Below are 15,430 nucleotides of genomic sequence, written 5' to 3' on the forward strand. Positions count from 1 at the left end.
TCATGCAACTGTCATTAGTACATGGAAACTGAACTTGATTGTGGTGATATTGAAGAGGGGGTCTGTGTCTGGGAAAGGGAGAGCGGGTGTGTAGAATTCCTAGAGTTGGGAACAGACCAGGTGTTCCTGGGATTCCCTCCCCAGTTGTAAAGACCTTTCTTATGTGAATAACCATCAGTGGTAAAACACTCTCTTTCTCAGATTTGTGACAGCATCCTGAGCTGGTGACAGACCTACTTTGTGACTTTCAGCCAGATTCAGCCCTCACATTCCAGAAAACATGACCCTCGCTGGTAGGTACAAAAACTGTTTATGTGATGGGGCACCACAGCGTAGGATATTTCTGTACACATATATATGTACTTACATAGGCACAGAGAAGGATAAAAGACTGACGGAAAATATACCTGAGGGTAAAAGAAGTTCTCTCTGGATGATGGGTGGAATCACCATTGAACTTTTTTTCCTTTTACTGATCTGTGTGTGTTTTTAAAACGTTTTTACAATGCACATATGTTATTTTACTCTTAATTATGAGGAGGAGAGTGCCTGAGCACTGTGCTGGGTTTAGCTGAGAACAGAGAGAGCCTGAACATAGTGGAGCTTAAAACAGGGGGCATTGGCCCCAGGGTGGTGGGTGTGCAGGCAGGAGCCAGGGCAAGGATGGGCTGGACTTCACCATATCAGTTCTAACCAGTGATCTCCTGGTTTTCAAATCCTCCCCTGACACAAAGAGGCTAGATGGTGGTGGAAGTACTCCTCCAGCCCTCATGGACACCAGCACATCTGGCTTTGACCAATTCACTGGGAAGGTCAGAGAAGACTCACATCCTGACCTTGACACTCAGTGAGGGGCAAGACTAGAGGGATGGTGGTGAGCTTCTTTACCTTTCAGAGAAGCACTGCTGAGTACTTTGAGTAAAATGGAATGTGGATTTCCTGCATCTTGGAGCCAAGTAAATGAAATATTCTGGCAAGTGTGAGGAAATAGAGAACCAGGTTCAGGGTAACCAGGCTGGGACAAAGGCACTAGTGCTTATGGTCTTTACCTGATGGCGTTTTTCATTCAGTACTAAGAAAGGAAACAATGTACTGAGGAGAAGATGGGATCATGGGGTGCTCTGGAAAGCTCAGATTCTAATAAAGTGGACAGAAGTGCACCTAATCACACACAGGAATCCTAAACCAGGATGCTTAGGGCAAAGGGGGCTGGATCCGCAGCCAAGGGATGGGTCTGGGTGGTTTAGGTGCCTCTGTGGAGCCTGGTCACCCCTAGCTGCTCAGGCACCTGGACTCAAATGAAAACTGACTTCTGAGTCTTGGGGGGGGGGGTCACCATGTTGTACTGCTGGTGTTTCTGCAGCCTACAAAGAGAAGATGAAGGAGCTTCCATTGGTGTCCTTGTTCTGCTCCTGTTTTCTTGCTGATCCCCTGAATAAATCATCCTACAAATATGAAGGTAAGTGAGGGCCACCGTTGGGAGAGTAACTTGTGGAGTGTTCCTGGGCTCGTATCTATGAGTACCACACTCTTGTCCCAATTTCATGAAACTCTCCTCCCCATGTCATGTTCTCTTTCCCAGAGCCAATAAAACTACCACAGCTTATTCTGAGGGTCTAAGCCTCAGGGCTGGTGTGGGGCTGCACCTGGGGGACTAGATAGCCATTGAAAATCTGAATCAGACCCTCTCTAGAGCAATCTTGGGCTTAGGTTTTCTTCATTCATTTAACAAATGGATGCTATGGAGGATACAGAGGTGAAGCAGACAGAGATTTTGCCCTTGGAGAGTACCTAGAATAGAAGACAAGATGCCATATAAATCACTAGAGTTCACGGTTGACAGGACTCCTCTGTGAATGGTGGAGAATGCTCTGAGAGTACAGAGGTGGAGAGAAGACTTCCACCGGCAGCCACCCAATGAGGGTGGCCATGCTGACCGGGACCTGTGATAGGGTCCCAGGACATTGGCAGGGAGCACTGAATGGCCACATTCTGCTCAGGGATGGGAGGGGAACAGGTCACCTCTAAATTTCCCAGGGATTTAAAGGAAAGGACAGGTTTGTTCTGGAAATGAGAGGTGGGAGTGCTTGGGTTACCTGAGATTGTTTTTTCTGTCTAGGCTGGTGTGGGAGACAGTGTAGGAGGAAAGATCAAAGCCAGCGGAAAGACAGTGCTGACTGGAGAGAAAGAAGAGAGCAGGGTAGGAGGGAGCAGGGGAGAGGTGGCAACAGGCTGAGCCATCAGATTGGTAGTGGGACGAGGAGTGGATGGGTGGTGGGTGGTGGGCAAACGCACCACTGTTGGCCACCACTGAGGACAATTTGAGCAAGAGCTCAAGTATGGGAGGAGCCTTATGGCAGAAGCAAAAGCAAAAGCATTTGCTACAGCCATTATTAGAAACCATGAATCCTGGGACCTCTACTCTTGGAGCTGAGCCCTTGCTGTGGCTACCAACCCCTTTAGCTTTGTCAGAGCCCATTGACCTTAGGTGCACGTTCAGGACCAACCCAGAACCCTGGTTGTTGATTTTCCTTGGGGACCCCAGATCTCCCATATATTTGTGCATGTGTGCATGCTTTTGGGGTGCCAATCTAGTCTACAGGGGGTGAGCAGCCCCTTTCCTGCTTTCTGCAGCAGACACAGTGGACCTGAACTGGTGTGTAATTTCTGACATGGAAGTCATCGAGCTGAACAAATGTACCTCGGGCCAGTCCTTTGAAGTCATCCTGAAGCCACCTTCCTTTGATGGGGTTCCCGAGTTCAATGCCTCCCTACCCAGGCGGCGAGACCCATCACTGGAAGAGATCCAGAAGAAACTAGAAGCAGCTGAGGAGCGAAGGAAGGTAAGTGCTGTCCTTTCCTTCTTCCAACTTAGCATGACAGGAGAGAGTTGGAGAAGATAAGAGGCGCACCTGAGCTGGGGTCAGGTCACCACCCACCTAAAAATATTTCGGTAGCGCCTCCCATGTACAGGGCAGATAATGAGGCACCATTGAGGAAAACAAGGAAGTAAAGGTCCCTGGTCTCTAGGAGCTTAAAGTTTGGCTAGAGGGATAAGGCATCACATTACATATGTCCAAGAGGTGGCCTAATATGCACACTAACAGGAGGAAGACATTGACAAACACTGAAGATTTATGGAAAGGCTAGACAATCAAGGAAAGTGTTCCTTAACTGGGGGAAGAAGAAGGTCATGGGATGGTATACTTCCACCCTGTTGTGTGCACGCTGTGTTTCCTATTGATTCTTATGGCTCAACTCCAGTATCATCTTTATGTAAGCTTTTCATCTTTGAAGCAGAAAATAATCTTCTTCTCCCTTGGATCCCTATAGCATTCCCTCTCTACCTCTTAAGGCATATGTCACATGCTAGTCTGGATTAGAGTTATATATATATGTCTTACCTCTATGAGATTTTTTTCTTTCCCAAGTTGCTAGGATAGTGCTTGGCACATAGTATATAGTCATCTAATATTTGTGAATGAATGAATGAAGGAGGGAATGAATGAAGGCAATGAGAAAAAAAAGAACTGAAGGAATGGTGGGAGAATCCAGATAGTGTCCTTGCTTCTTGTCAGTGGCCGGGGACCAGGCTCAGAGAGGTGTGTGTTCTGGGTGTAGAGCTCTTAAGTTATGGTGGTGAAAACACACCATGGCATGCTCATTTTCAAGGGCCTCTTTCTCCCTTTGTGCTGCCTTAGTACCAGGAAGCTGAGCTCCTGAAGCACCTGGCAGAGAAACGAGAACACGAGCGGGAGGTGATCCAAAAAGCCATTGAGGAAAACAACAACTTCATCAAGATGGCTAAGGAAAAACTGGCTCAGAAGATGGAATCCAATAAGGAGAACCGGGAGGCCCACCTTGCTGCCATGTTGGAACGGCTGCAAGAGAAGGTAGGTGTTCTTGGTGAGAGAGGAGACTCCTGGAACAGTCTCTTCCTTCTATGGCAAGTATAAAGGACCTACATATTATTTCAGGTAGCAAATAGCCTCAGGTAGGAAAGGGGGTATTTCTGTTAGGCTGGTTCCTTACAGAGTTTCAAGGGATGTTTTGGGAAGTCATAGGCAAGAAACATGAGCTGAGCTTTGGAATTCCTTGGGGGATATTATGCGCAGCTACACAATTGAAATTTCTCATTGTCTTAGGGAGATAAGACTTCTTATCTTCTAGAGAAAGCCTGCCTAATACAAGAGAGTAAGGATGAACAAGCGGTTGTACATTCCTGGCTTCATCCTTGAATGGACCGATTCGATTTAATGAAAGATGATGATTTGGGCTCTTGGCTCTAAGCCAAGGGCATGATAAGCTGAGTTGACCATTGAGCAGGAAACATGATTCTCTCCAAACCTCTTGATATGGACTGAGTGAGTCATGGGTCTTTCCAATATTCTGCCCTTTGTCAATAAACCAAATGGTGTCACCTACATAGGAGAAACGTGAGAGACTGGGATTGGTCCCACGTGTCAGCAGAATAACAGCCCGTTCTGCTGAGAACACGTTGGCCTCATTTCCTGAGTCTCAAGGCTGCCCCAGTTTCTCCTGCAGCTCCTGGGAGAGCTCCAGCTCTGTGTTTTATTTCCAGGAGCCGCCTGCTGCGCGGTGACTCCCGGGACCCGATCGGTGGCCTCGTCCCATGGTGAGCAGCGTGGTCCCCACTCCTTCCTGCCCATCCACCTAGAGTCTCAGGCCCTTGGCAATAGCTACTAGAAAGATTGGTTTCTTCACAGGGGATCTGAATGTTGGATAGGCCCTGCAGCTGTCCAGCATGTGGCAGCCCTTCTGCTCTCACACTCCACCCTTCCAGCGGCAGTAAGACCTCCACCAAATATCAGATGGGAGGGAAGTGATCTAGGTCTCATTTCAGTCTTCCCTAGTTATTAAGGGATGGTTAGGAATAAACTCTTGCAGGAAAAAAAAAATCTGGGATTGCTATAAAATGGAGCATGGGCTTTCAGGCCAAACCCAAAAGAAATGATTGAGGCTAGAGTCACAATATGGCATTTAAAAAATGGCAAAACACCTTTACTTCTGCCTACTCCTACCCTCACAATAAATCCATGAGGTAAGCAGAATAGTATTATCCTTGTTTAATTGATGGGGAAACAATGTCAAAGAAGGTAAAAAACTTGGCCAGGGTCATACAGCCACTAAGCAGTACGGCTGGGACTAGAACCCAGTTCTCTGGCTATGTAAGTCCAGGGGACTCTTTCAACCCCTGTTTCAGGGGCACCAGCTCACAATCATCCTGTTGGCCTTTTGCCAGAGAGGGTACCATTGGAGACCAAAAAAAGAGAGCCCAGAAATCTAGGGTTCTGCCCAGAGAGCTCACCTGAATGGAGGTCAATTCCAAGGGGAAGAGATTGAGAAGCCCCCACTCTGGAGGTGGGGTAAGACTCAAAGAAGCAGTATGTCAGAGTCAGAATCTGAGTGGGCATCACTCCTTTGGGATTGTGACCCTCAGTCACTGATGAAGGCAGGAGGTGGAATAAGAGACAGGTGCATAGCTCCTGCTCTGCTCTAAGCCAATGCGTTCTGTGTCGGTATCTGCATGGGGCACTGACCATCTACATCAGATTCACCTGGAGTAAAGTTTAAAACTACAGATCCTTGGGAATCTACTGATCTACTCTCATGGGATACCTGAGGATCCAGCAGTTTAACAAATTCCCTAGGTCATGCTGATACATAGCAAGGTTTAGAACCACTGTCCTAGACACCACTACCTACACTTTCCCCATGGCCATGGAAAGTTCTAAGGCCTTCTCAAGGATGGATTCATAGTTTAAGGTATATCCTGGGCTCCTGGGCTGCCTGGGTCTGGCAAAGACAGGTCTGGCATGATTGCCAGGGTCTGGCAGAGAAAATATTTATTGACACCTGCCATGTGCAAAGTGCCATAGGAAGAATTGGGAAATACAAAGAAGAAAAAGGAGTGCTCCCTGTCTACAAGAAATTCACTGTCCAACAGCGGACCCAGACAGATGCACAATGAGCAGTGAGGTCAGGCAGACATTAGTGCCCTAGAGGTGAACGCTAGAATCACAGAATTCTAGAGGTAAAAAGAGCTTCCAGGTTAAGGCCCTCTCTTTAAAAACCAGGGAGCTGAGGCCTGATTGATGAAGCAATTGGTCAAGGTCACACAGCTGATGGCTCTTTGAAGTCAGAGCCCATCTTTTGGCTTGATTATGCTGTCCGACGAAGAGGGTTCTCATACACCACTTGTGAGGGAGTCCACTTTTTGGAGTTGGGTGACATTTCAAAAAAAAAAAAAAAAAAAAAAAAAAGAAGCCTCATCTTTCACCGAGGGGCTGAAAGAAACAACTTGCACTGAGGGGTTGGACAGAAATGAAAGCAGCTGTCACGTTGCAAGTGTGTGTAGGGCACATTTGTAATGAGGCCTGTCTGTTCCACTGGCTCCTCCGGCGTAGCTACACTGAGCTACTCCTTTCAGTAAGTCAAGCAATGCACTCAGTGCAAGCCCAGGATGGCCAGTTGAAGGAGGGGGAGGCTGGTGGGCTCTGAGGTCACTGTGAGGTGAGTCCCCCATAGGACGTTGGCCCCAGTCAGTGAGCCGCCTGGGGCCGCACCAGCCGGCTTGCTCACCTGCCTCCTGCCAGTCTCACCTGCCACCTTCTGCCCCTTCTTAGGACATCTTTGCAGACCTTCCTCTTCACTTCCTGCGGCGGCAAGTCTTTACTTTCGGTTCTCTTGCCCCTCGGCTTTCCCTTTTCCCTGGGGAAGCCTGTGTGACCTGCCTTTTTCGTTCCCTTCCTTCTCAGGACAAGCACGCGGAGGAGGTGCGGAAAAACAAGGAGCTGAAGGAAGAGGCCTCCAGGTAAAGCCTAGAGGCCAAAGAAGTTTCCAGAACAGCCGGACAGCTCCAGCAGCTCCGCAGTTCCCGAGGCAGCCTCGCCCGCCGTCGGCTGCTCTCCCAGCACTGGGGTTTGGGGGGAGGGGGGTGGCCAGGGGTGTTTCCTCTGCTTTTGGTGTTTGTACATGTAAAGAATTGACCAGTGAAGCCATCCTATTTGTTTCCGGGGAACAATGATGGGGTGGGAGAGGGGAGAGAAGGAGAGAATTTGGGAAAGGAGGTAGAGAAGGACTCATGGACATTGCAACCCTGCCCACCGCAGACTCAGGTCAAGTCCTTGGCTTTTCTTCACAGCGAACGTCCAGGCACCACGTGGGAAGCTGCAAATGGAGTAGTAGAAGCACCAAGTGAAGGGTGGAGTCCTGGGTGAGGCAGTGGCTACAGGGTGTGGCACGAGAAACCCAGGGAGAGGGTGGGGGGCTGGATGTATTGCTTCCGCCCTGCAACAGGTGGGATGAGGTCTGAGTGTGTGTGTGTGTATTAACTATCATCTTTTGATCATCATGACCAATGAAATATTTACTCCAGGTCTCCCGTTCTTTATTTCCTGAATTTGTCCTTTGAGTGATGGACAGAATATTCTTGAATTTGGTTTCCACCCGTTAGGTGGCAGATACCCCTTTTGTTCCTTAATTGGACCATCAGCGTGTCTGAGAGGTGCTGGGCGAGGTGGGTTAAACATGCCAGCCTCTGGCATAATTGAAAAAGTTTGCTTTTGCTTTTCTTCTTCTTCTTCTTCTTTTTAACCCCCCTTTGTGGATTGTCCATTATTGGATTGAGTTCACTGAATTGATGAGGAAAGAAATTCCACCTTGCCTTCTGTGTATTGACTTTCTAATGGTCCCCAACATGCATAGTAAGAAGGAAGTTCTCACTTTGGGAGTGTGGGATTCTAGGTGGTCACAAAAGTGAGCGAGGGAATACAATGTTTGTTAGTGGAAAGCAGAGGGGTCATTTCAGACCCAGCAGTCGCCTTATCCAGAACACTAAACCATGACTGGGAAAGGAGTCTCCCTCCTCTTCTCCCCTGCAAACAGCCTACAAGAGCAGAGTCCCCACCCTGGCCCACACACTGTGTAGCTTTGTAAAGCTTTATAAATAAACCTTTTGGTATTGCCCCTTCCCCAACCTACTAGTGGTACTGCATTTGACTTCTTCATTGTAGGATGGGATAACAGGAGGCATCATTGGTGATGATGATGAGCAGAAAGAGGAGGAAGATAATGCTGGTTAACACTTAAGCAGCACTTCCTAGATGCCTGGCAATTTTCTGGGTATATATCTATGTCTATATCTATATCTGTCAATCCTCACAACATCACTACCCAGTAGGTACTCTTATCCCATTTTGCAGACAAGGAAACCGAGGTATAGGAAGGTTAAGTAACTTGCTCAGGCCCACACAGATAGTAAGTAGGTGAATAGGGACTTGAATTCTGGCCATTTGCTCCCAGGGTCCAAGCCCTTAGCCACTGCACTCTGCTGTTTCTCAACACTTCCAAACCAGAATATGCATTCCGGTGTTTCTCAAAGTGCCAGTTGTTTCTCATTGGATTGTGAAATCAACTTAGTGAGTGCCCCCCAACCTTAATTTTTTTTTAATGGACTAGATTAAGAAACAAAAACATCGAAGTAATCGCAGGCAACAATGGAAATAGTGTTTTGTAGAAGTCGTGTTTCAATTTTATATTTGCGTATATGTGTTTTGGGTCATAGCATAAGACTTACTTCTTTCTGGGGGTTGCAATAAAATCTCCTTGAAAGTCACTGCTCTCCAGTGAATGTGAAAACCAGATTTAGAGCCCCAGGGGCTTTAGAAGCTATTGTGCTTGAGAAAGTGAGGGGCTTGGGGTCATGCCATATAGAAATGTCTGCCTCTGAGTAAAAGGAGACAAGAATGGCTTCAAGGGTCTATCCCACAAATCTACCCCACCAGTATCTCCATCCTCCCATGGGAAAACCCAAGGCTTGGAGGAAGCTTCATTCCCACTATTCTTTTTCACCAAACATTTGTACTTACCATTCATTCCCCAATAAACCCTATTAACCCACCCTTCCATCCATCCTTTGCAAAGGCAGTTTTCTTGCTTGGGTTGCTCTTCCCTACCTGGCTGAATATTAATTCTTACTCATTCTTTTAAACTCAACTCAGATATTAAGTTCCTTGACTCCACCAAGGTTTCTGTATCTCTTACATTCATTGATTACTATGTAATTATTTGTTTACCTTCTCTCTCACCTATTAGACTTGAAGTTCCTTGAAAACAGGAACCAGTTTTACTATTCTTTATGTCCCAGGCAGTGGCTGCTCCAGAATTTCTTCATAGGATGGGATTATGGGCAGCAATCTAGTTAAAAGAAAGGCCAGACCACTTGTCTTGAAGCTTCATTGGTATAGCATTTTACTGAAACACTGTAAATAAGACCCAGAAAACACAATCAATTGCACATATCAAAGAATATGGCTGATTCAGATTATGCAGAAAACTAAAATCTGCCAACAAGACACCCCCTGGGTCCCACTAATCCTCAATGCCTGACACTGAAAACTGAAAACTCCAATTATGTGCTCAGCATGGAGCTAGCTTCCAAGCATTAAAAAGGATTCCTACATTGAAAGGGTTTACACACCACCCGGAATACAAATGAAATGACCAATGCAACAGATCTTAAATTCGACTTCAGAAGTCGAATGTGATGTTCACATTCTCTTGGTGCAGCCAAGAGAGGGCTTGTTAAAATGTACATTACAAGGTAAATTGGGTGTTGTTAAAATGTACATTACAAGGTACATTTGAGGGCTTGTTAAAATGTACATTACAAGGTAAGTTGGGTGTTTGTAAATGAAAATAATTGACCGGGCTTATTGAAATATTATCTTTTTGAGGATGTTGCCTTGGAACCTACATTTTAAACAGCCATTTCCCAGCTTTTTAGATGCCAATCATGACTACAGTTTGAGGAATTCTGTACGATTAAGGACTAAGCATCAGGCAGTATTTCTGAAGGCAAGAGGAAGGGAGAAGACTTCCTGGAGTGGGCAGCACTTGAGCTGAACCTTTAAGGATGAGCAGACTTTGAACAGGGAGGAAGAGGCAGACACAGGAAGAGAGAGTTGGAAATGTTGAGTTGGGAACCATGAGCATTAGGAAGTAGCTGCTGCCACAGAAGTGAATGGATTCGTCATCCAGGCAGAATATACAAAGAAAAGGGCTCTTGGGATTCCCTAGTGTTGTGGCAAGATGAGGAATTGGGGCCAAGAAAGAGCAGCGTAAGAGAGGCATATTTTAAATCCAAGATCCCAAACCAGTGGTTTTCAACGGAGGCAGTAATGCCCCCTAGAGGGCATTTTGGAAATGTGCAGCAGCAATTTTGGTAAACAAAAGGAGCAGGCTCAGAGCTTCCTTTGAGTGGGTGGAGACCAAGGATACTTGGCTGCACCAAGAGAATGTGAACATCACATTCGACTTCTGAATGTAAATGAGAAATCTGTTTATGACTATCTGAGCCCAGAACCTAGCTCAGTTTTACAAATAAACACAACTTTCCTCCAACCCACCCATGCCAATTTAAGTATTTGCTGACTTTTGCAGGAATGCAGCTTCTCAGGTCTGCTGGTCTCTGGTCTTTGCCCCCTGATCTATCTCATTCCTCTTGCTCTTTCCTGCCTCCTGAATCCGATTCTTGTTCATTCACTCTGTCCTTGGACTTGATTCTTCTCTCCCACTCAGCACCTTCTCAAAGACAAAAGCTAATTTGAACCCACTCTGAGAACACTAAAAAGCAAGCCTCGAGGGGCGCCTGGGTGGCCCAGTCGGTTGAACTTTGGACTCTGGATTTCGGTTCAAGTCATGATTTTGGGGTCATGAGTTGGAGGCTTCTGTCAGAGCACAGAGTCTGCTTGAGAGTCTTCCTCTGCCTCTGCCCCCCATGTAAATAAATAAATAAATAAATAAATAAATAAATAAATTCTTTAAAAAAAAGTAAGCCTTGAAAGAATCATTAAATTAAATTAAATTAAATGTGCCAGAACAAAGTCCCAATTGATTTAAAGGAATCCCACAAAACCAAGGACCAATAATGTAGAGTTCAAAATGTCTAGCATCCAATAAAACTTTATCAGGCATACAAAGAAGTAAGTAAATATAACATTTAGTTAAGAGGAAAATCTATAGATGCAAATATAGAAGTGACAACTATGATGGAATTAACCAAGATTTTAGATTTCTAGAAATATGTTCCATATGTTCAAGAAACTAGTGGAAAGCATAGAAGAAATGGAGATATAAAAAAGACCCAAATGCAACTTCTAGAATGAAAAATACAATTGGAAAAAAATACACTGGGTGATATTAATGGCTGGTTAGTTACAGTATAGGAACCTTGAAGGTAAAGACAAAACAATAAAGACTGTCTAAAACTAAGCCCATAATGAAAAGGACTAAAGAAATGAAGAAAACAACAATGACCTGTGGAACAAGATAAAATGCTTTATCATATGTATATTCGAGTCTCAGAAGGAGAGGAGAATGTTGGGTGTGGTGAGGGAACAGAAAAATATATGAAGAAATAAGGGCTGGCATATTTGAGATTTCATAAAAAGTATAAGAATCAGATTTAAAAATCCCAACAATTTTCAAGAAGAATAAACATAGAAAAACACAGCCCAACGAAATTGTTGAGAAAAAGTGATAAAGAGAGGGGCATCTGGGTGGCACAGTTGGTTAAGTGCCCGACTCTTGGTTTTGGTTCAGGGTTTTGGGATAGAGCCCTCCCTCAGGCTCTGTTCTCAGTGCAGAGTCTGGTTGGAGTTTCTCTCTCCTTTTTCCTCTGCATGCACGCACTCTCTCTCAAATGAATAAATATATCTTTAAAAAAATGATAAAGAGAAAAATCTTAAAAGCAGCTAGGGAAAAAAGACATTACAAGCAGAGAATCAGAGCTGATAGCTCTGATAGCTGATAGCACACTCTTGTCAGAAAATAATTGTTATGGGCTGAACGTGTGCTCCCCAAACTCCTAATTTGAAATCCTAACCCCCAGCACCTCAGAACATGACTGCATTTGGAGATAGGTCTTTAAAGAGGTAATCAAATGAGATTGTATGGTGGGCCCTAATCCAATATGACTGGTATCTTTATAAGAAGAAGAGGTAAGGACACAAACGTACCGTGGAAAGACCAAGTGAAGACACAGCAAGAAGGAGGCCATCTGGGAGCCAAGGAGAGAAGCCTCAGAAGAAAACAACCTGGCTGACACCTTGATCTTGGACTTCTAGCTTCTAGAACTATGAGCAAATAAATGTCTGTTGTTTAAGCCACCCAGTCTCTGGTAGTTTGTATGGCAGCCCTAACAAACTAATAAAATAATGGAGCAAAATCTTTAAAGTTCTGAAAGGAAAAAACCTGGCAATTTAAAATTATATCTGCACCAAAAATATCCTTCAAGAATGAAGGTAAAGACTTTCTTCAGATCGTGATTATTGAAAGGAATTCATTGCCAGCAGATCTGAACTAAAAGAAATGGTAAACTTTCCTCAGGCAGCAGGAACATGCTAACATCTTTATGTAAAGGACTAAAGAGTATCAAGAATTGTAAATATGGGGGGGGCATCTGGGTGGCTCAGTCCGTTAAGCACTTGCCTTTGTCTCGGGTCATGATCCTGGCATCCTGGGATCGAGCCCTGCGTTGGGCTCCCTGCTCAGCAGGGAGTTGCCCTTCTCCCTGCTCATTCTCTCTCTCAAATAAATAAATAAAAATCTTTTAAAAAAAAGAATCATAAATATGTGGGTAGATATAAACACATATTTTCTCATTTAAAAATGTTTAAAGCAAAGTTAATGACAATGTACTGAAGGCTTTATAACACATAAAAGTGAAATGTATTACAAGAAGGCACAAAAGATTGGAGGCCAGAAATGCAGGCACTGTAGGTGAGGGGGTACAATGCTGTTTCATGAGAGACTGAAGTAAGTTGGGGATGTCTATTGTAAGTCTTAGAGCAACCATGAAAACAGCAATCCCAACAATAAGAAAGACGAGAATCAGAAAAACGGGAAGCGTAGCTCATAAGCCAAGACTGGAGATAAAATGGAATAGTAAAAAAAATCCGACCTAAAACAAGAGAAAAGAAACAACGACCAAATGGGGCAAATGTAAAGCAAATAGCAAGATGGTATATTTACATCTAATCACATGAATAATTTTTTCATTTATTTTCTTTATTTTTATTGAGATATAATTGACATATAGCACGGTAAAAGTTTAATGTGTACAGGATTGTGATTTACATATATTGAGAAATGATTACAATAAATTTAGGTAGCATCAATCATCTCCTGTAGACACACACACACACACACAAGGGAAAATAATGCCTTTTTCCTTGTGATGAGAACTCAGAATTTACTCTCTTAACAACTTTTGAATATACCATATTGATAATTCACATTAAATTTAAAAGTTCCAAACACTCAAATTAAGATGCATAGATTATCACATTGGACAAAAAAGCAAGACACAGCTACTTGCCAGATACAGGTAACACACTTTAAATATAAATACAAAGACAGGCTAAAAGGAAGAGGATGAGGGGCGCCCGGGTGGTTCAGTTGTTAAGCGTCTGCCTTTGGCTCAGGGCGTGATCCCAGCGTTACGGGATCGAGCCCCACATCAGGCTCCTCCGCTGGGAGCCTGCTTCTTCCTCTCCCACTCCCCCTGACTATGTTCCCTCTCTCGCTGGCTGTCTCTCTCTCTCTGTCAAATAAATAAATAAAATTTAAAAAAAAAAGGGAAAAGAATGAATAAAGATATATCATGCAAGTACCAATCAAAAGACAGCTGGAGCGGCCACATTCATATCAGACAAAGTAGATTTCAGAACAAGGGTTATTGCCAAGCACAAAGGGAGAAAATATATAATAACAAAAGGAGTCAATTTATCAAAAATCAAATACACTACAAAAATGTATCTAGATTTTTAAACTGCACTAAAAGCACATGTAAAATTTATCATTTTAACCATTTTAAGTGTACAGGTTAGCAGCGTTAAGTATATTCACATTGCTGTGAAACAGATTGACAGAAACTTTCCATCTTGCAAAAGTGGAGCTTTGTACCCATTAAACAGTTCCCTCAACCTCCCCCTCCACTCAGCCCCTGGTAGCTACCACCCTACTTTCTGTTGCTATGAGTTTGACTACTTTAGATACCACATATAAGTGGAATTGGATGATACTTATCTTTTTGTGACAGACTTATTTCAGTTAGCATAATGTCTTTAAATTTCAGCCATATTGTAACATGTGACAGAATTTCCTTTCTTCTAAAGAATTGTATGAATCCCATTGTATGAATACACCACATTTTGTTTATCCATTTATCCATTGGTGGACATCTGGGTTCCTTCCTCTTTTCAGCCAGTGTGAATGAGGATGATATGGACATCTGGACATGATAGAGAGTTAGCTCTGTCCACTCTCTTCCACATAACCCAAGGAGCAGCTTGCACTCTTCTCTACCACTAGGCTTACTTTGGCAGAAAAGTTTGGGAAGTCCTGATGCAGTGGTGAAAAACATATTCTTTAGAATCAGTACAACCTGGATTTATGAATACCAGATCTGCTATCAGTTACTTCTGTGACTCTTGGTAAGTGACGAAATCTTTGGAAGTCTTACTTACTCCTCTGTAAAATGAAGAGTCAGTAACTACCACAGCTACAGTGCTCAGCACAGTCATGGCACAGAGCTAATGCTCAATAAATAGCAGCAAGTGCTATTCTATTTTGTTTTCTGTAAGTGACACCAAAGTCTGTTTCCTCTTCCTCATGATAACGTTGTCATAATATTGTCCTCATGATTTGGAAACACCATGTCCATCCTTACTTCTCTTCAGAGAAGTATCCTCTTTAAAGAAATATCCTCTCCTATCTTCACCCTTACTTCTTACCTAGCTCCCATGTATCTCCAATAATTACTTGCATGTGATGTTTACAAATTCCTCGAATTTGTTTCCTTCTGCTATAGGTGTTTTCTACTTGGCTTATAGCTCTTAAAATATGATGCTTACTTTCATGTACTGCTTTTGTGAATACAAATAGGTTTGGCCATTTTAGAATGCCATTTGACATTATGTAACATGACCCTTAAAAATGTCCATACCCCCCCAAAAGTCCATATGCATTGATGTAGTTATATTCTTTCTAAAAATCTAATATAAAGAAATATTCTGAAATACAAAGCTTCATGAACATTAACGTTCATCAAAGTGTTAAATATAAAAATGCAAGTAATGTAAATATCTAGCAATAGGGAAATACTTTAAAAAGTAGGAACCGTTATATAGTAGATGCTTATTAAAAACTTAATGTTATAGGGAGCTTGATTTAGCAGTTCCTATGAAATAAAAAATATTATATAATCTTAAGTGGAAAAAACAAGACAATTCTCAACCACACGAAATTATGCAGGCATAAACACAGCAACATGCTAGTTTATATTTTAGTCTTTCATTCTGCCAAGATCCTATTACAGGTTAGGTCTTGTGCAAGGTTCTGAGGA

The 15,430-nt window shown here is 43.6% G+C and overlaps 1 protein-coding gene across 5 annotated transcripts; it reads left to right on the forward strand.

The window, feature by feature from the left end:
- Positions 1 to 280: 280 nt before the first annotated feature.
- On the forward strand, positions 281 to 6,839 carry STMN4 (stathmin 4). 5 transcript variants are annotated; one of them, XM_008705121.1, is made up of 6 exons: positions 281 to 293; positions 1,364 to 1,459; positions 2,120 to 2,200; positions 2,635 to 2,843; positions 3,702 to 3,893; positions 6,780 to 6,839. In XM_008705121.1, exons 1-6 carry the CDS (start codon positions 281 to 283, stop codon positions 6,837 to 6,839), a joined length of 651 nt encoding a protein of 216 aa, XP_008703343.1. The 5 variants fall into 5 exon arrangements, with proteins under 5 accessions (XP_008703343.1, XP_008703345.1, XP_008703346.1 ...); XM_008705123.2 differs by lacking the exon at positions 6,780 to 6,839 and adding an exon at positions 4,583 to 4,603; XM_008705124.1 differs by lacking the exon at positions 2,120 to 2,200.
- Positions 6,840 to 15,430: the final 8,591 nt, after the last annotated feature.

The sequence above is a fragment of the Ursus maritimus genome, unplaced genomic scaffold (assembly GCF_017311325.1).
Source record: "Ursus maritimus isolate PB19 unplaced genomic scaffold, ASM1731132v1 scaffold_11, whole genome shotgun sequence".
Lineage (NCBI taxonomy): Eukaryota > Metazoa > Chordata > Mammalia > Carnivora > Ursidae > Ursus > Ursus maritimus.